The sequence below is a fragment of the Dipodomys spectabilis genome, unplaced genomic scaffold, assembly GCF_019054845.1.
Source record: "Dipodomys spectabilis isolate Male_0828 unplaced genomic scaffold, ASM1905484v1 ptg000066l, whole genome shotgun sequence".
In the NCBI taxonomy this organism is placed as follows: domain Eukaryota; kingdom Metazoa; phylum Chordata; class Mammalia; order Rodentia; family Heteromyidae; genus Dipodomys; species Dipodomys spectabilis.
Genome location: NW_024870743.1, coordinates 5,231,312 through 5,251,819, shown reverse-complemented (window position 1 = coordinate 5,251,819; position 20,508 = coordinate 5,231,312). Strand labels below are relative to the sequence as shown.

The following is a 20,508-nucleotide window of genomic DNA, read 5'->3' as shown; positions in this document are numbered from 1 at the left end:
GGTCTGTTATTTAGCCCCCAACTTAGTATGAACAGACAGCCCTGTTGTCTCCTCCCTGAAGCAAGGCCTGAAATGCTGCGCTGTCATCTGGGGGGCTCGGCTTCCTCCCCCGGCCGCCACCAGGGGCTGGTTGTGAGGCAGGGTGTCCAGTGTTTCCCACTAGGGTCCCGGGCAAGCGTGGGAGAGCAGGGACTAAGTGCTTCCCAGGCTGTAGGCAGTTCACATTTATGTAAAACGCTCAGGAAAAAAAACATTTCGAATTACTGTTAGAACCTAAGAAAAGATGATTTGAAGGACTGAGCATTTTATTGTAACTTAAAAAAATAAATACACTGTACCTAACGTTTGCGAGCAATTTGTCTGAAAATCAAAATTGCAGAGGACTTTAGAGTCGGGTTCGTGAGCAAGAAACCGTAGGAGCTGTAGTGTGCATGTCAGTGGATCTGGTGGTGCCAGGCGCCAGCCCCTACTAGTCAAGGAGGCTGAGGTCGATGTGGAAGTAGACGTAGGGGAAATAGTCCTGGTTGCTGAGCTGAAGCCCGGGGATCTCCACCGAGGCCTGCAAAAGAAGATGGGGTGATGGTGTCAGTGCGTGAACTTGCTTCCTGTTTTACTTCCTGCCTGAGAGGAAGCTTGGTGTGGGTACTGACCACAGGGATGACCACACAAACGGTAACTGCCCCCACCCCACACGCGCATGCGCGTGCACGCACACAATGCTTTCCTAACGGACTAGCAAGCGCCTTGTTGGAAGGCTGCCCAGCCGCCAGTGCCGAGGCCCGGCGTGTACCTACATCCAGTATACTCGCGGCCGCCACCTCGTCCAGGTGTCGGAAGACCGAGTTAAGCACTTCTCTCAAGCGTTTGGTGGCTGACTTCTTGTGCGGCTGCAGGAGGACAGCCTGGAAGTTCACGGGCAGTCCATACCTGTGCCGACAAAGCAACGGTACAGTGAGCGCGGCAGAAGCACGCTTCCACCCGCATGACAGCGAAAGCAAAGCAACAGAACTAAGGTCGTGCTGGTAGATCTCCACGGGGAAAGGGCTGGACACTCGGCCACTTCCACAGCCCTGAAAATCCTGCTTAGCCGTGTCCATCTCCACTTAAAGGAGCAGAAATATCAAGAGTTCCTTTTATTGAGCCTTCAGATGGGTGGAAAAGGTTTTAAATGTCGTCTCGGGCTACACACTGCAAGCCACTTGGGATGAGCTGTCTGCAGGGTGTTACCCCAGAGCCATCTCAGCGCTGTGAGTGACCCAACGCTCTGCTGCGCCCTGGGTGAGAGCTGGACTCCGGGTGCCCGGGTGCCCTGCACTCACCCAGAACCCAGTTTCTGCCAATGTCCATAAATGCCCCCTGCCCCAGACACCTTCCCAGCAGCCCTTGCTCTCACAAAGCGTCCCTGGGGAGGCGGGGGAGCAGGCACTGTCCAGACCTCGCCCTTCCTGGAGGCAGGCGGCACGGGCAGATCCCAGGTGAGAACGGCCAGGGCTTCCTCGTGTGGTCTGTCCCCATCTCTGGCTATCCAAGCTCTGGTGTTCCCCAGGGGACAAGGGTCGGAGGGCATGTCACTGTGGTGACATTACCTTGAGTCTCTACTGCTCTGATTGGCCCCCAGCGGTCTGCCCTCCGGGCTGCTGGGGGTCACTGCTCCTGCATACTGTGGGGTGCTCAGGAAGCCACATGCAGCTCTCGGGTGTGGCAGGTGTTCACCAGTGCCGCTAGGAACCAAGTCTGCCAGGGGCCGGGCGTGCCAGCACCAAAGCCGCTCCCACACCACTGCCCGACTGCCCAGGCGCCATGCCTTCCCTTGCCACACCAGTGGTGCTCCGGCCCCCTTGTCCTCAGCGCTGGCTTTGGAGAGTGAGGACTGAGACAGCCACTGGCCCCGCGGGTGGCCAGGGGTGGCCAGGGAGCAGCGGAGAACAGGGGACCCAGGGCCAACTGGGGTTCAGCTGGTTTGCCAAGAGCCAGGAGAGGAGGCAGCAACCACAGCCCCAGAAACTGGGGGGCGGGGGGTGAGGGATGCTGGGAGGATGGGTGAGGCGAAGCCCGGATCTCGACCTCTCCAGACCCCGCCACCACCCCCAGGGCAGCCCCAGCTCCAAACTGCTCCACGCACCTGAGCACAGACTCCACAAACACTCTCAGCGCCTTTATGTGGATCCACGCAATGAACGCTTCACTGAAGTTCACCTTGAGCCAGCGCAGCAATGGGCCCTGGAAGACGGGCGGGCCGCGTGAGCCATGCGGCCAGAAGCCACGAGGGCCCAGAAAGGACTCGGGCGCGGACAGCAAGCCCAGCCCCGGAGAGAAGAAACACCAGGAGCCAGCACAAGCAGTCAGAAGAGTCCCGGATGAGGCTGGGGCACCTGGCCCTGGGGAAGCTCAGCGGGCCAGCCACCTGCACATGCGAGGGCCACCGCAGGCCGGGGTGGGGACCGGGCAGCTCCTGGCCTCAGGACTGTACACGGGCACAGCCAGGGAGCCCGCGTCCTTGAGGGCATGGCTCCTGTGGGGGCTGGCACCATCTACCAGCATCTATAAGCCCCAGCCACCAAGACCAGGGTGGCCGGTCCTGGCGGGGGAACACAGAGTCTCGGAGTAAGAGCTCCAAGCTCCCACTGAATTCCTCCGATGGCATCAAGGGCAAGGAAGAGACCTCGCCAGGGCAGCCAGGGTGGGAAGCTGAGCTGCCCAACCACCACCTCTTCACCAGGGCCCTGCCCATCACCAACTCCAGCCACCTCCGGCCAGGGCACAGTCACCCTGGCCATCGAAGCACCATTTCCTGCGGGCAGGGGCGGCTGCAGAAAGACCCTGCCGGCTAGAGGAAGGGCTGATTCTGGGCTCCTTGAACCTCAAACCTCACCAAGCTGAAGGAGATGATGGAAAAGGCAAGAACCGGGCTTTCTCAGAAGCTGCCTCAGTTGGCGGAGATGCGAGCGCGACCCCAGGGCGCCCTGAGGGCTGCTTACCTCACCCTCGCCCTCACTCTCTCTCTCTCTGTCGGTCTGCCCCGCAGCGGGCCTATCGGGGTTCCCTAGCGGGGTTACCTTAACCTTGTGGTCGCGGTAGGTGGGTGCTCCCTTTTTAAGAGTAACACAGGAAGTTTGCTAAAGGCACAGAAATGATTTATTAATCTTTCGGCAAGCAGACATCACAAACACGCAGAAAACAATTCTCACCACTTCCGCCGCCCCCCTACCCCCCCAAACAAACATAGACTCCAGAAGGTGGGCCCTGGGGACTTGCAGTCTGGTGAGAGGAAGGCCGGGGGCGGGGCTTACAGCCTGCCCCTCCACACCCCCACCCCTCCCTGCCGCATCATTCGCAGCTCAGCTGGACGGGGCGCTCAGCTGGACGGGGCGCAGCTGCCTCGCTGAGCACGTCCGTCTGGCTGTGCAGTCATGTGCAGAAAGCTTCTCAGCTCACTCATTAGCATCCTGTCTGCCAATGGGTGGGAAATGGACCGTGCTACCCCGTGTGAAATCACCTCCAATGGACAGACAGAAGTTACAAGATGCTTGGCTCTGTGCACTCCCAAGCGGACCAGAGGAGGAGAGACCCTCGGGCTGAAGGGCGGGGCTGCCCCTACTGCACCCCTGGGGTTCTGCTTACAGGCACAGCTTGGGGTCGCCCTCCCAGGCAGACCTCAGCAGGCTCCCCAGGTCAGCACAGGGGTGGGGAAGGACTCCATGTAAAGATGACACCAGCTGGCAAGCCAAGCAGCAGGTGGCAGAGGGAGCCTGGCAGGCCTGTGCCAGGGTGGAGATGGGTGCCAAGGGGCTCCTCTCCCCTGGGCCAGGCCCTCTGCTGGACCCTCAAAAACTGTCACGATACTCTCTAGAGGTTGGGAGGAGGCCCACGGGGAGCAGAGAAGGTGGGACTGACAAGAATGGGTGCTGACCGGCTGAGGCCAACCCAGGACAACCCCTGGGCTTCTGCTCTTGGTGACTGTCACTTCAGGCTGTTTTTGCCGGGTCTGTGCCATTGTTCCAAGGCCTCAAACACCCGCAGGGGCCAGGGCGCCATCCCCACAGACCTCCACTGTGAGGTAGGAATCCAGTCAGACTTTGGGCCTGAGCAGCGTGGGTGCTGGCCCCGTGCGAGCAGCGTGGGTGCTGGCCCCGTGCGAGCAGCGTGGGTGCTGGCCCCGTGCACGTATGTGTCTCCACATAGGGGTTGTGTGGGGTTGTGTGTGTGTCTATGCTTTGAGGGAACAGGATTAAAATCCCCAGTATGAACGTGTGTGTGTGTGTGTGTGTGTGTGTGTGTGTGTGTGTGTGTGTGTGTGTGTGTGTGTGTGTGTGTGTGTGTGTGTGTGTGTGTGTGTACTCGTGCACTTGCTTGGCTTTTCAGCCAAACCTGGCCCTCTACCACTTGATCTACACCTCCTTCTACTTCTGACTTTTTTTTGTTGTTGGTTGTAGGGTTTGAACTCAGGGCCTGGGTGCCATCCCTGAGCTTTTCTGCTCAAAGCTAATGCTTTACCACTTTGAGCCACGGCTCAATTTCTGATTTCCTGGTAGTTAATTGGAGATAAGAGTCTCACAGACATTCCTGCTCGGGCTGGCTTCAAACTGCGATCCTCAGATCTCAGCCTCCTGAGTAGCTAGGATTACAGGTATGAGTCACCAGCACTTCGCTTTTGACTTTTTTTGTTGATTAGTTGGAGAGGAGAGTTTCACTGATTTCTCTGCGTACACTGGCTTTGAACTGCGATCCTCAGTTCAGCCTCCCGAGTCACTAGGATTATAGACGTGAGCCACTGGTGCCTGGCTCCACTGTGAACTTTCTATATCATCAGGAGTTTTCCTCTGAAAGGAAAAGGCAGTGGGGCTCTAAGATGCCTGATTTCACACAGCGGGAGAGGAGGGAGACTCGGACTCTGAGATCAGGGCAGTCTCAGTGGTCTGCCCACTGGCCCCGCCTCTCTTCCCCAGCATACATAGCTCTGAATTGACACACAGGAAGTTCATGCCAGTTGTTCTTGGTGGAAGAACCCTCTTATTTAGGGCAGGGGCGGGGAGAAGAGGCCAGAAAACATTCTATCCAGCGGGCAGGCTCTTGGGGAGCCACCAGGCCCAGCCCAATGCCAACACTAGAGGGCACTGTGTCCAGGAGGCACCCACTTTCCAGATCAGTAGATGAATTTTCCAAAACTACATCTCAAGATGCATCCAGTTTTCTACCCTGTGGGCCAGGCTGCCCTCCTCTATGAGTTTCTTTCTTTTTTGTTTTGCTTTGTTTGGCTGTGCTGGTCCTGGGGTTTGAATAATCCCTTAGATTATTATTTTTTTTTTTTTTTTGCACAAGGCTGATGTTCTAGCACATGAGCCACAGTTCCACTTCCCGCTTTTTGATGACCAACTGGATATAAGCGTCTCACAGGACTTTCCTGAGTAGCTAGGATTACAGGCGTGAGCCACCAACGCCCATCGTATCCAGCAAGTTTCTAAGTAGCTGTGGTCAGAAGTCTCCTAGGTAAGTACTCTCTCCTTGCTAAGACCACAGGGAGGTAAATACGAGCAGCCGGTGGTATCCTGGAAACGGCATGAGCCAAGGAGAGCAGGGTGGCAAGGTGGCCAAGCATCTCCAAGGCAGTGGCCCTGCCGCTCTGGGCTCCGATGCTGCTGCCTGGACCCCACTTCCCTCTTCCCCCCAGGGGCTTGGGCAGGCCTTCGGCTGGGGAGGGACTCAATGAGCTACCCGCAGGGCAGGTTGGGTGGGAGCTGGTCCAACTTAGCGGGGAAGGGGAGGGAGGGCACTTCTGCCCATCACCCTCTCCCCAGACCCAATTCTTGGGGCCCCAGGAGACCAGGTGCTCCTGAAGGTGTGGCCCAGGGGAAAGGAGACTGGCAGGTTGGGCACTTGGTTCTAGCACATGGATGGAGAAGGTTGCCCTGTGTCATGACCCCCCCCCCCCCCCCCCGCCTGCCCGCCCTGGTACTCACATACTGTTGCTTCTTATCAGACAGAAGTCTCGTCATCTCTTCCCTTTCCCTTTTGATTTCTTTCTCGTCATAGTAAAATTCACGGACAGTGAACCTTAAAACAAGCACACCATGGCTGTTACTAAGAAGCGCCTAGAGGGGGCAAAGATTCCCAGGGGCCACATCTGGAGGTGCTCAAGGTCACACCCTTACTTGTTTTCTTTGGCTTTGACTTTGAAATCATCAATCACTTTTCGAAACAGAGTCACAGTGAAGAGGCCGCCATCATTGTCCTCCGCAATCAGTCTGTTGATAAGAAGCTTTTGTTCACCTCAGCGACCATTGGGGTGGCCCAGTGCCCAGACCCACGCTGGAGCTGAACTCAGCAAGGAGAAGGGTTGTTTTTTTCCTGTTGGTTGTGGGGCTTGAACTCAGGGCCTGGGCACTGTCCTTAAGCTCCTTTTGCTCAACGCTAATGTTTACCACAGCACTACTTCTCGTTTGCTGGTGATTAATTGGAGATAAGAGTCTCACAGACCTTTATATATAATACATATATAATAGCATATACTATTATATACTATATATGTTATAGTATATAATATATAGTATATGTGTATTATATACTATATATTATATAATGTATATAATATATGCTATTATATTTTATGATAGATGTGGTATATATGACATATATCATCTTTGTGCTATTTCTAACTAATAAAATATGAAAAAATATATTTTCTACACATCATTTCTGCAGTACCCACTGGTTACGCTATATGCTCTGACCCTCCATGGGCCACACCCTGAAACTGTCTTCCTTCACACCTGGGACTGTGCACAGGTAGGTGTCTGCAGGACCCCCAATGGGGCAGAACAAATAGGGCAGGCAGAACAGAGCTCAAAGCCAGAGGATCCACGGAGAGGCCCTGCAATGGATACATGGATGGATACATGGATGGATGGATGGATGGATGGAAGGTTGGATGGATGGATGGATGGAAGGATGGATGGATGGATGGATGGATGGATGGATGGAAGGATGGATGGATGGAAGGATAGATGGATGGATGGAAGGAAGGATGGATGGATGGATGATGGATGGATGAAGGATGGATGGAAGGATGGATGGATGGATGAAGGATAGATGGAAGGATGGGTGGAAGGAAGGAAGGAAAGAAGGAAGGAAGGAAGGAAGGAAGGATGACACTTCCCATGGGAGGGGCAAGGGAGTGGAGAATTGAAAGATAAAAGCAGGGTGGCTTATGACAGAGTTAGTGATAAGAGTTCTGGGCCAAGCATGCAAGAAAACTGAGCGGCCCAAGAGGAGCGGAGGGGACCAAGAAAGCCTGGGTATGGGGCTCAGAGGCCTCACACCCTGCAGGTGCCCAGAGCTGAGCTGGGGTCTCACTTGGTCGACCGAGGGACCACCATATCCGACAGCGATTCGTAGGTCTTCTGCCACCGGGCGTAGCTTGTCCTAGGAGGACAGGAACCACTCATTCTTATGTGACAAAGGCTCTGGACGTCCTGAGGCTCAGGATGCTATATCTCCCTTTTCCTAAGGCCTGGGGTGGGGTGGGGAAGGGACTGTGGAGAGTCCCCAGCATTCCTGCAGGCCCTGCTCAGTGGCTCTGAGGATACCCTGGCCTAACCCCAACCTGGGTCCAGCCTGTGAGAGCTCCGGGTCTCCCACAAAAGGCCCCATAGAGAGCGAGGTATAGACATGTATGCAGCTCACTAATAACCTCCAGGCCTGACCCAGTGGGCGACCTGGAACCAGCTGACGGTCTCAGGACAAAGTTCAAAAAAGTAAGAACTCCCAGGCCTGTGACAGAGATGAAACATTGTCTGTGACTGATGAGTCACACAGTAGGTGCACAATAAATGGCTGCTTAGATCACTGTCACCATCTTCCTACTGCTGTAAGCAGAGCTGCTCTGTAGGTCTTCTAACCTGGCAGGTGGGCATGGAAATGGCCCATCTCCCTGTCTACTGAGCAGGGCTGATGTCCTTCCACAGTCCCTCCGTCCATCCCAGCAAGGGTCAAGACACCCTCCCCTCCCCCTGCCCTTCCTGGCCGCGTACTTGGGGACGATGACCAGCAGTGTGATGAGATATTCTGAATCCAACACAAAGTCCTCTCTGCTCACAATATCGCTCAGTGTCCGAGTGAAGAGGTTCCCCCTGAAAAGCCACACACACACACACACACACACACACAAAGTGTGACCAGCAGAAAGTGAGCCACGGGCCCCTCCCCCCCTGCAAACCCACAACACCCAGATGGGGACAGGAAAGGAGCAGGCTCTGGAGCTTGCCTCTCCATGCTGGAGCCTCCTAAGACCATCCTCCCGGACTCCATCCCAGCATCAGGGCTGCCGCCTCCTGCCTCCAGGGTCAGGGAGGCTGGCTGGGCCTCAGCTACTGTCACCAGTCACCAATACCTCGGTGACCCACAGCGCCCTGTGCCACCATCGGCCATTGTGAGGGGACCTCAGGTGGCAGGCAGCTAAAATTACTGGCTGAGACAGAGCTGCGTGTCACTTTACAGGCCTCCAAAGTGACCAGGGGACACTCACCTGAAATAGCTTTGCCCTTGCCCAAGGGACCTAGTTAGTTTCAGGCCTAGCCCTGGGGCAAGGCTGTCGGAGGCGGGAGTGTAGCTGTACACCACTACCAAGACACTCAGAGGCTGGGGGCTGGGTGCTTCCCAGGTAAGGAGTCCCCTCCCCCCCCTCCCCCAAAGCTTTAAAGGGGAAACACCAGAGTCTCCCCACACCCAGCCACTTTCTTTTCCAGTTTCTGTCTATGTAGCGGCGTGGCCCTGACGTACCCCGGACAGCTCTCATGAGCACACGACCCTCACACTACACTTAAGGTCTGAGCTTTGCCCTGTGCACCCCGAGCTTCACAGTGGAGCTTCCAAACATGTCTGCTGAATGAACAATGGTGAGTCTGCAGGCTGTGCAGGAATCAGATTTTATTCTGCTGTGCATTTTTTAGGGCCTAGCTTATGGTCTGAGAGCTTAGTAGGTGCTTTAAAATATATGCTGAAACTAGATCTAAAATATACTGGGGCATGATAAATTATATAGGACTCTAGACATTCACACACAGTGAGACCAAAGGAGAATATTCTTTTTGTGGGGTCAGTCATGGGGCTTGAACTCTGGGCCTGGGCACTGTCCTTCAGCTCTTTAGCTCAAGGCTAGTGTTCTACCACTAGAGCCACAGTGCCACTTCTGTTTTTCTGAGTGGTTTATTGGAGATTAGAGTGTCGTGGACTTTCCTGCTCAGGCTAGCTTCAACCACAATCCTCAGATCTCAGCCTCCTCAGTAGCTAGGAATACAGGTGTGAGCCACTAGCACCGGGTGAGAATACTCTTACGAGAAGAACACAAAGGTGCAATGCCTACGTACATCTGATCAGATAAAATAATATTTATCGAAATGGACACAAGAGGTTTTCACCTCGTTGTTGTTTTTGTTTTCTTTTTTCTTGTTTACTCATTTATCTAACTTTGGGAGAGTAAGGGAACACAGAAATGGACAAAGGGTGAACAAATGCAGCAGTGTACTCACTAGACACCATACGAAAAATGAACTACATAACTTGTGGGTGAGGAAAATTGGGAGAGAGCGAGGGACGGGGTGACACTGTCCAAAAAGAAATGTAGCCTTGGACTGGGAAGGTGGCTCAGTGGTAGAGCGCTTGCCTTGCATGCCTGAGGCCCTGGGTTCGATTCCTCAGCACCACATAAGCAAAATGAAAAAAGCCGGAAGTGGCGCTGTGGCTCAAGTGGTAGAGTGCTAGCCTTGAGCTGAAGAGCTGAGGGACAGCGCCCAGGCCCAGAGTTCAGGCCCCACGACCGGACCCAAAAAAAAAATGTAGCCTTTCCCTGACTTACGTAACAATAACCCCTCTGTCCATCACCTTTATAATAACAATAACAAACTTGTGAAAAAGAAGTAAGGAACAGGAAGGGGAGGGCTGCATCAAAGGGGCGAGAAGGCTGAGGAGGGCGACGCTGATTAACTGCTCTGTTAATTACGCCTTTGTACAACTACTTAAATTCTAAACATTAATGGAAAAAAGAACTATATAATTTGTAGGTGGGGACAGGAGAGAAAAACTGAGACAGAGCAAGGGAAAAGATGACATTGTCCAAAAAGAAATATGCTTTTTTTTGGAGGGGGGTGGGTCCGGTCGTGGGGCCTGAGCTCTGGGCCTGGGCGCTGTCCCTCAGCTCTTCAGCTCAAGGCTAGCGCTCTACCACTTGAGCCACAGTGCCACTTCCGGCTTTTTTCTTTTTTCTTATATGTTGCTGAGGAATCGAACCCAGGGCCTCATGCATGCAAAGCAAGCGCTCTACCACTTAGCTACCTTCCCAGCCCAGAAATATACTCTTTACCTGACTTATATACCTGTAAACCTCTGTACATCTTTTTTGGGGGTTGTGGGTCTTGACCCAGGGCCTGGGTGCTGTCCTGAGCTTTTTTCTCAAGGCTAGCACTCTACCACTTTGAGCCACAGTGCCACTTCTGGTTTTCTGGAGGTTCACTAGAGAGAAGAGTCTCATGAACTTTTCTGTCCAGGCTGCCTTTGAACCAGGATCCTCAGATCTCAGCCTCTTGAGTAGCTAGGATTATAGGCATGAGTCACTGGTGTCCAGCTTGTACATCACTTTTATAATAACAATTAAAAATTTAAAAAATAAAATACATACTGAAAGAAGGCTTAGGTAACAGAGTCAAGAGGACATGATGTGGGTGCCTGTGGTTCACGTCTGGAATGCTGGCTACTCAGGAGACTGATATTTGATGACCATGGTTCAACCAGCACAGGGAAGAAAAGTCTGTCAATGACAGGCTTGAATGGCTTGAATTAGCTTGAATGGCTGTGCTGGAGACCAAGAGTGTTTGGGGTTCGCACTGTGTGGGGTTTGGGGCTCCACATAGGCATAATGAGCTCATTAGAGCTGGGATTCCCACGTTCCACCTGCACCTCATGCCCACAGCCCAACCCACCCTGCGTGTCAGTGTTCTGAGTGCCACGAGGTCAGGCATGGCCTCTCCCCGGGACGCCATCTAGACCAAGCTATGGATTTGGGCACACTTTCAGAATCACAAGAGCTAATCACAAGAAATGCTGGCTGGTGACAACCACAAGATGTACATGTAAGTAAAAAGTGACCTTCTCCTGGTCACGGGAGGAAACCCTGCCAAACCAGCACTGTCCAGCAGCGTCCTCCTCCAGCCCCAGAAGAAGCTCACTGGCTTCTGGCTTCTTCTTCTTTTCTTCTTTTTTTTTGTGGGTTGTGGGGCCTGAACTCTGGGCCTGGGTGCTGTCCCTCAGCTCTTCAGCTCAAGGCGAGTGCCATGTCACTTGAACCACAGCGCCACTTCCGGCTTTTTCTGCCTAGGTGGTGCTGAGGAATGGAACCCAGGGCCTCGTGCATGCAAGGCAAGCACTCTACCACTGAGCCACCTTCCCAGCCCCCACTGGCTTCTTACGTACCGCCAGTGCCAGTGTACTCACTACTGTCCCATGACAATCCCTGCCTTGCTCACACTGAGCTTCCCCTTTCCTCCTGGTGGAACCCTCCACCATCTGATGCCAGGTCCGTCTGCAGGGTCCACTGACCGTCCAGGCAGACAGAGCAGGCACCTGCGTTCCCGCAGAGGCTCCGCGCAGGGCTGGAGCTCACCGAGCTCTCTGCCCATCAAAGCACGAGGCTCTGCACCCCAGCTGCTCACTGTCCTTTGCAAGGTGCCCCCTGCATCCTCCATGGGTGAGGGGTGAGGGGGGTCCCGGGGAGCAGAGCAGCACCCGCGCGGGAGCACAGTACGCACGTGGATTTCTTCTCCAGGTTCTCCAGGTTCATCTTGAGAGCGTTGTAGGTGGCTGTGCGGGACTTCAGGTCAGTCTCGATCTGTGCCAGTTGCTGTGTGAGGAAGGGAAACACTTGCTTTACAGCTACATCGTATTCATTCATATTATATACCACTCTCTGTACTCCAAGAGAAGCATACTGCAGCACCATTTGTACAGCTACACAACCAAACTACACCGTATTCATTGTAGAGCTACATGACTAGGCTACATTGTAGCTGCTGGCTATGTACAACGTCCCCATGGACCTGTGCTATGGCGTTTGGAGTTCAAAGACTAGCAGGAAAGCATGGCTTAGCAGACAGACACAGCTTACTGCGTCACGGGTGGCCCAGGGGTGAACTGGCACATAATTCTAGGATCAGGCCTCCTAAATCAACTCTAACTCTATCTCTGTCTCTCCCACCCCCCTTCCTCTCGTGCCAGTACCAGGGCTTCGTGCTTGCTCATCTTGTTTCCTCCCAGCTGGTGTTCTACCATATAGGCCATGCCTCCAGCCCAGATTTTTGCTAATCAATTGGATTTGGAGTTTCACAGTCTAACAAGGATGTGAGCCACCACTCTCCTCAAGAAACTCATAAAGTTGGGGAGCATCAGGTCCCCAAGGGCAGACTAGGGAGGAGCTAGAGTGATGGGAAGGGGAAGGAGCAGCTCTGGGGTCAGAGCACCATCGGGGGCTCGCAGGGGCCGTCCTCTCGCGCCCCTGTAGGCAATGGGAGGGGTGTGTGACGGGCTTCTCTCATCCTCAGCCTAACCAGGGCACAGAAAGAGGCCTGAGGCCCCATCAGGGCCGGCAGGACAGGGTCCTACCCAGGGTCAACAGGCAGGGGTCGAACCCCAGCCTCCCTCCTCGGTCTTGCCAGAGTCTGAACCCAACGCGGGCCATCTCCATGGTCAGCCGTCCACACATCAGGCCCGCTCACCTTTGTGAGGGTGTCCACCACGTTCGCCAGAGGCTGCTTTGCAGGGTATTTGGCCATGTCCCATTCAAAGTGAGTCACGAAGGATGTCAAGTCAACTAGAACACACACACAGTTCAACAATGGACACAGCACTCTGGCCTCCCAACACCAGCGTCACAGAGCCCCCAGCCCACTGGCCGCTCAGGGGCCACCAATACCCCACAGATCAGAGATCCCTGCTAGAGGCTTGCTGTCCTCAGAGCCCCCAACCCTCCCCCCACCCCCCGGGCCCGAGAGCCAGCAAACAGCAAAGAGCACAAAACCTGCCACAGCTGTCCCTGCCTGTCGCTTTGTCCCCAACGGTCTGCTGGGTCTTGGGCCACACCATGATATTCCAAGGGCAACCGGCCACTTCTCCACCAGTCAGCACTGTCTTGAGGCACTCTAAGGTCCCATCAGAGAGCATCAAACTGGCCCCTGAAAAGCCACCAGCCCACAGCCTGTCCTAAGTGTCATCTGCTTGTGAGGCAGGTGTCTCCCTGCCTCCTGAGCCACACCAGGAGACGAGGCCATTTCAATCTCCCCTGCTCCTTTCAAAGCACTTGACCCATTGGCCAAGCCCCAGAGCCTGCCTGTGACCATGACTGCCACCTGGTCAGGTGCGCACCTGCCAGCGCGTGCCCTTGAAAGTCTGCCTCACAGTGTCATAAATCTGTGTTCCTTTTCTTTCTCCAGAAAGTCTCCGGGCGGCTGTGGGACCTCTGAAACCAGCTGTGGGGCGGGGGGGGGGGGGGGGGGGGGAGTGAGCGTGGAATTGATGCCAGATGTGGTGCTGACTGCACCCGCCTGAGACAGAGCCGTCAGGCCGCTGGCAAGTGAGGAATGGAAGTCAGATGCCCCGCCTGAGGGGCGAGGGCTCCTCGCTCTCCAGACTTGCACATTCACAGAACTTGACTTCTTTTCCTTTTCTGTTCTTTCCTTCTTCCTTCCTTTCTCTCTCTCCTTCCTTCCTTTTTCTTTCTTTCTCTTTTTCTTTCTGTACCAGGCTCTGAACTCAGAGCCTCACAATGGCTCTGCTGGTGCTCTACTTCCTGAGCCACACCTCCAGTCCAGCCTCTGAGGGTTAATTGGAAATGGAGTTTCACCCTGCAGTCCTACAGATCTCAGCTTCCCAAGTAGCCAGGACTATAGTCGTGAGCCACCAGCGCCACCAAACCATGACTTCCTCCCCTTTCTTTTCTCTTTTTCCTTTTCCTCCTTTTATTTTTTTTGAGCTAGCGTCTTGCTGTACTGCCCAGGCTGGCCTTGAGGTCCTGTGCTCAGATCACCCCCGCAGCCTCCCAAGTGTCTGGAACCCCAGATGCACAGTGTGCACTGTCTGGCTTATCACCTCTTTTCAATATGTGCTCTGTGGCGAAGTAGGAAATTCAGTGGGTGTTCAGGGTTGGGATGGAATTTCCCTGGAATCCCCCGACCCTAGCAAGTTATCATGTTCGAAACAGGCTTTCCCACGCAGGGTCTGTGCAGGAAGGTGCCTCCCGGCGACTCTCCTGTCCACGGAGAGGGGCGGTCACTCCGCATACTGTCCCTTTACCTGCAGAGCCCAGCTCTCTCCTGATGGGGACAGAGCAGACTCCTTCCTGCCTACCCCCGTGTGCTCACAGTGAACAGGACTCCTAGGCATGAAGCACCACCAGCAATCTGTGACCTGTTGACAGCGTGGGCTCTGGCGCCTTGCCGGGCCAGGATGGCCTTACCCGGGCAAGACTCCCACAGAGTCCGAAGTGGGGCGGTGTATGGCTCTGTGGGAGGGGATTCTTGTCAGGAGGCCTGGAGGCCTTGTGTTGGAGGCAGGTGTCATCTCTGGGTGGGGCTGATGGACCAAGAAGGCAGACAGGACTGGGCAGGAGAGCTGGCTGGGCAGAAGGTCCTGTCTGCAGCTACCTATGGCCACACTAGGTCTCATACCCTCAGCGCCTACGGTGTCAGGAATTGGCCATGCCTCCTATGCAGACAGCAGTGTCAAATGGGGTCACCTCATGCGCCTCCAGGAAGCTGTGTCACCACCGGAGGCGCAAGCGAGGAGGTGCACATGTTGGGAGAGTCCCCTGGGTTGGTACAGGAAGAGGTAACAGGGTATTAGCGAGGGCGTGGGAGAGAGGAGGTGAAGTGGACAGGAGCAGGAGAGGCCGCAGGAGGAACGAGTTGGGGACTCACTCAACAGCATGCAAGGCTCATGACACACCGGGCACCACGGAGGCCGGGTCACACCAGGTTCCCAGGTGGGGTGACAGGGCGGAGGGAGGTGAGCGCTGAGCCAGGCAGCCCCAGAGGCAGTGGCAGGGACGGGACAGAGGGGAGAGATGAGTTCAGCTTGGACAGGTCTGGGTTGAATACGTGGGCACACAAGTTCCCCCAAAGCCAACATGACTCATGGGGGGCCGGCCTGGTGGCAGCACGCTGGCACTTTACGAGGTAATCAATGCCTTAAAATAACAACAGATGTAGCTGGCGAGAACCGTGGCTCCCTTGGGCCAGGACACATGACTCATGTCCCTTAATTGACTTTTCAGCCCTATTAAGTCCCATTATCATGTCTATGAGCAAACCTGGGCATGGAATGAGTTATGTAAGCTCCATTGTAACAGAAGAAGTGCACAGGAGGCACTCTGTACCTGCCTGGCACACACAGGGGACCTGGCCCGCCCTTTCCCTGCGGTACCCCTTATCGGGACACAGCTAACTACAGGCAGAAGAAGAAGGCTCGCTCCTCCTTCCTCAGAAACTCACAAGCCCCATGCCCAGGTGTTTTCTAGATCACCCATCCTTGGGAAAGGTCTTGGGGAGAATTCACATGGGGCATTTACAACACTGGCATCGAAACTAACCCAGCATGCCTCGGGGTGTTGACAAGAGGCATTCTAAGGCTCTAGGGGTGGAAGCCTCGCCTAGTGGATGTGCGCCCTGTGGGAAGGGACACCAGGAGCGTCTTCCCGCTTACTGTCTCTCCACACACAGGAACCAAGGAGAGGCCATGCGAGGACACGGTGAGAGGCTGGCCACCACAAACCAAGGCAGAGGGCGTCCTCATCAGAAACTGAACTGGCTGGAAAGTTGATCTCAGAGGACTAGAGGACTATGAGGGGGGAAAGGCCCATGGTTGAAGCTGCTCAGGGAATTGGTTTTGGTGTGAGTACAGGCTTTGGTGTTGCTACATCAACCCAGAGAGCATGGCCAGAGGTTGGTCCCTTCTCATGGCAGCCATGGCAACTGATTCCCCTTGCTGAACCCCAAAATAGCCAAGTATTGGGAAAGCTGACCTCTAAGGGTGACCCCCAGCCACAGGCAAGCATCAGAAGCCTGAGGAAGATGTCAGAGCAGATGTGTGGTTTCCCTGCTCCTCTCTACCACCTTTAGTGTCCTGGAGCCCTTGCTCAAGCCAAGTCCTGCTCCAGCCCTCTCTCATTTCTGCCTCGATCCTTCAATGCTCTGCCCAGAGGGAGACCAGTTGCTTCCACCACCTTCCTGACTGTCCCTCACTCTATCAGCCTGAGTTCCACAACACTGTTGATGACCTGGCTATCCATGCCTGGCATTCCCAGGCTCCTTCAGGGCAGTCTGAAACGCACTTGTCTCTGTGTCCAGAGCCTGCTATAGGGCCCCACACAGAGCAAGTCCTCCTTGTGGCTAAGGCAGCCTTTTGAACTCATATTCCTGTCACTACTTGGGAGACATATTTTGGGCTGGCATGGTGGTGTATACCTATAATCCTGGCTACTCAAGAGACAGAGACAGAGGCCAATCTGGACAAAAAGTCAATGAGATCTTGTCTCAAAAGCAGGCTGGGGCTCAGTGCTGGTGGCTTATGCCTGTAATCCTAGCTACTTAGGAGGCTGAGATCTGGGGATTACAATGTGAAGTCAGCCCAGGCAAGAAAGTCCAGGAGACTTTTATCTACAATCAACTACCAAAAAGCTGAAAGTGCAGCTGTGGCTCAAGTAGTAAAGTGCTGGCCTTGAGCAAAATGTCTCAGAGACAGAGCCCAGGCCCTATGTTCAAACTCCAGGACCAGCACAAAAAGAAAGGAAGGAAGGAAGTTAGGAAGGAAGGAAGGAAGGAAGACTTCAGTTGAGTATGACAGCACAAGCCTCTAATCCCAGATCCTCAGGACAGGGAGGGAAGCAAAGGTAACAAGTTCCAGTTCCATCTCAAAAATAAATGAGAAGCAAAGGGTTTGGCTTGTGGTTCTGCCAGTAGAACACTTGCCTAGCAAGTGCAAGGTCCTGAGTTCAATTCCCAATACTGAAAAAAAAGAAAAAGAAAAAAATCAACAACTGAGGAGCACATTTCAGCTCAAACTCTAGTCCTGTGCTTTGTCTCTAAAATGTTCAGGACTTTCATTTCCAAGAGGGAAAGTTCTATCACTGCTGTGCTTCGGGGTCAGGCCAGTCATCTCCAAGATCATGGTTTGAAGCCAGCCTGGGCACACAAATCTGAGGGACCCTCATCTCCAACTAATCGCCAGAAAAATCCAACGTGGAGCTATGGTTCAAGTGGAAAAGCACGAGCCTTGAGTGAGAAAGTTAAGGGACAGCACCCAGGCCCTGAGTTCAAGTCCTAGGACCAGCATCAAAAACTGAAACAAAACAACAACAACAAAATACTGTACATGGGTCATCACATCTTGAGTAATGATGGTGTCATCTGAAGACCAACCCAGTCCTCACCAGCACACGGGAGTGTGACTGCCCCAGCCGTGGCTCCTGCCTGAATAGCTGGACAGCCACCAGTGTCTACAGCCAGGCCTGCATCTAGCATGTTTGGGTCCTTTCAATGTTCAGCTAGAGGCTGATGGAAACCCAAAAGGTGCTCAGGCAAGGTGAAGCACCTAGAATGTGACTGTTAAAAGTCTATGTTAGAAAAAAAAAATTAACCCTGAAGCCAGGCACCAGTGGCTCAAGCCTGCAATCCTAGCTACTCAGGAAGCTGAGATCTGAGGACTGCAGTTCAAAGCCAGCCCAGGCAGGAAAGTCCCCGAGACTCTTATCTCCAAAGAACTGTGTAGCTCAAGTGGTAGAGTGCCAGCATTGAGAGAAAAAGCTGAGGGACAATGTGCAGGCCCTAGGTTCAAGCCTCAGTATCAGCAGCAACAACAAAATAAAAACAACACAAAAAATCTCTTGACTGAATTTGGAGAGTCTTGAATGATCATCTGAACTGCTAAGGTTGAGAAGTGACTCTGGGCCCTGCGATCTCATTTGGGCCTCTTGGCAGGGCTGGTTTACAGAGCAAGCCCCCGAGAACAAAGAAAACTGTCTTCTGGGCACCCATGGTGCATCCCTGAAATCCTAGTTCCTCAGGAAGCTCCGGCCTGGAGGGTCATGGTTCAAATCCAAGTTAGAAAACAAAAAGCCAGATGGGAGGCATGGCTTCAGTAGTAGAGAGACAGCCAAAGCAAGCAAGATGAAAGAAAGAACAAAAGAGGAAGAGGAGAAAGTGGAGAAGGAAGGAACTAGTACTTAACAGCTGGTGCCATCTGGACTGGCTGGGCATGATCATATCAACAATAGATGGTAATATTAATATGATTAATTATAATGAATATTCATAACATTAATATTAATGTCAACTTAAATCTCAGCTGTATTTGAAGATAGAAGAGCCGCTGAGCGCTCCATGCATTGCCTGCTGAGAAAAGATCAGTTGGGTCAGCTTGAAAAAGTATTTTTTTCTGCCCATCAGCAAAAAATGGTGAGATAAACAGATTAAATTCTGGAAGGCAATTGTAACTTGCGATCTGTAAAGATTTTTATGTGTGTGAGTGTGTGAGTGAGTGTGTGTGTGTGTGTGTGTGCACGTGCACGTGTCCTGGGGGTTGAACTCCACTCCTGGGCCCAGTTGTATTTTATCTTTTTCCCTGAAGGCTAGCTCCCTATCATTGGAGCCTCACCTCCACTTCTACTTTTTGCTGATTAACTGGAGATGAGTCTCACAGATTTATCAGCCTAGGCTGTCTTCAAATCTTAACATTCAGAGCTCAGCATTCCAGTAGTAGGATTATAGGTTTGAGCCACTGGAGTCTGGCCATGAAGATTTTTTTGTTTTTGTTTTTGCTCAAAAATGACTTGGTCCAAAGCCGGGCGCGGGTGGCTCACGCCTGTAATCCTAGCTACTCAGGAGGCTGAGATCTGAGGATCACAGTTCAAAGCAAACCCAGGCAGGAAAATCCGTGAGACTCTTATCTCCAATAAACCACTAGAAAACTGGAAGTGGTGCTGTGGCTCAAGTGGTAGAGCATTCGCCTTGAGCTGAAGAACTGAGGGATAGTGCTCACGCCCAGAGTTCAAGCCCCATACCAACCAAAAAAAAAAAAAGACTTGGTCCTTCATTCCACCAGCTTGAGTGGACTGGAGAAAAAACAAATAATGAAAATAGCTTCTTCTGAGGCTGGGAAGGTGGCTCAGTGGTAGAGCATTTGCCTTGCATGCCTGAGGCCCTGGGTTCAATTCCTCAGCACCACATAAGCAAAAAGAAAAAAGCCGGAAGTGGTGCTGTGGCTCAAGTGGTAGAGCGCCTTGAGCTGAAGAGCTGAGGGACAGCACCCAGGCCCAGAGTTCAGGCCCCACGACCGGACCCAAAAAAAAAAAAAAAAAACAGAATAATGAGGGCTGGGAAGGTGGCTCAGTGGTAGAGTGCTTGCCTTGCATGCCTGAGGCCCTGAGTTCGATTTCTCAGCACCACATAAGCAAAAAAAAAAAAAAAAGCTAGAAGTGGCCCTGTGGCTCAAGTGGTAGAGCGCTAGCCTTGAGCTGAAGAGCTGAGGGACAGCATCCAGGCCCCACAACCAGACCCCCCCACCCCCCCACAAAAAAAGAAAATAGCTTCTTCTAATACGTATACTGAGTGTGGATTGTTTGGGTACCACCCCAGGGGGCTCCTGGTCCATGTGAACCTGACCAAGGCCACACAGAGTGAGTGTGGCATCCAAGTTGCCGTTATCCTGAAGGTAGAAGGCTCACAAACGGGACGAGTAGGAGAGCAAGGGCAGGGGCAGGCATCAAGGCCAGGAGCAGCTAGACGATGGGAGAGGTCACCTTGAACTCTGCGAAGTCAAGGCACCCTTTCCTTTCCAAGTGGGATGTGATGTGCACAGGAGAGGCAGGGGACAGGAGAAGGGGGGGGGGGTGAGGTAGCTGTTCTCTGTGTCATATGGGCAGCATGGCCAAGCCACGACGTTGTCACTTGGACAACTGTCATGACCTGATCACTGCACCCCTCCAACCGAACTGCACCCCACCCTTCCCAGGCCACACGGTGCCACCTCTAAGCACAGCATAGCACACACATGCACATACAACCTACTCTTTAAACATTTCATCTTCTCCTTCAAACCTGTAATAGAGTAAGGTGGAGTTATTAAACCGCCAAGATAGGCTGCCAAGTTCAGATGCGGGAGCAGGAACACTTCCATTTGTTGGTTTTAACCAGTAAACACAAAGGGCTGTGCTTCCAGGAACAAAATAGGAATATATATATATGCATATATATATACACACATATCTACACATACACAATCACACATCTATACAATATATATACACGCATAGATACACACATGCACATATGCATATACACACATTTGTGCAACATATTCAACATACACATATGCACATAACATTACACATAACATATATACTCATACATTTTTCTTACATATACTTAATATCATTATACCAAATGATATGCTAGATATATATGCTACCACTTTCAA

The 20,508-nt window shown here is 53.1% G+C and overlaps 1 protein-coding gene across 3 annotated transcripts in view; it reads right to left on the bottom strand.

The window, feature by feature from the left end:
• Positions 1 to 257: 257 nt before the first annotated feature.
• The window catches only part of Atp6v1c2 (ATPase H+ transporting V1 subunit C2), a 50,088-nt gene continuing 29,837 nt past the window's right edge, over positions 258 to 20,508 (bottom strand). For 2 of the 3 annotated variants that reach the window (XM_042680740.1, XM_042680739.1), the window contains exons 5-13: positions 12,759 to 12,853; positions 11,796 to 11,887; positions 8,028 to 8,126; positions 7,351 to 7,419; positions 6,150 to 6,242; positions 5,958 to 6,051; positions 2,123 to 2,220; positions 795 to 927; positions 258 to 559 (exon numbers count right to left, since the gene is read on the bottom strand). In XM_042680740.1, coding sequence (XP_042536674.1) covers positions 470 to 559; positions 795 to 927; positions 2,123 to 2,220; positions 5,958 to 6,051; positions 6,150 to 6,242; positions 7,351 to 7,419; positions 8,028 to 8,126; positions 11,796 to 11,887; positions 12,759 to 12,853 — 863 coding nt within the window. In that variant the 3' untranslated portion in view covers positions 258 to 469. Of the gene's footprint in view, positions 560 to 794; positions 928 to 2,122; positions 2,221 to 2,978; positions 3,117 to 5,957; positions 6,052 to 6,149; positions 6,243 to 7,350; positions 7,420 to 8,027; positions 8,127 to 11,795; positions 11,888 to 12,758; positions 12,854 to 20,508 lie in introns of all 3 variants that reach the window. The other variant, XM_042680741.1, reaches the window with a different exon arrangement.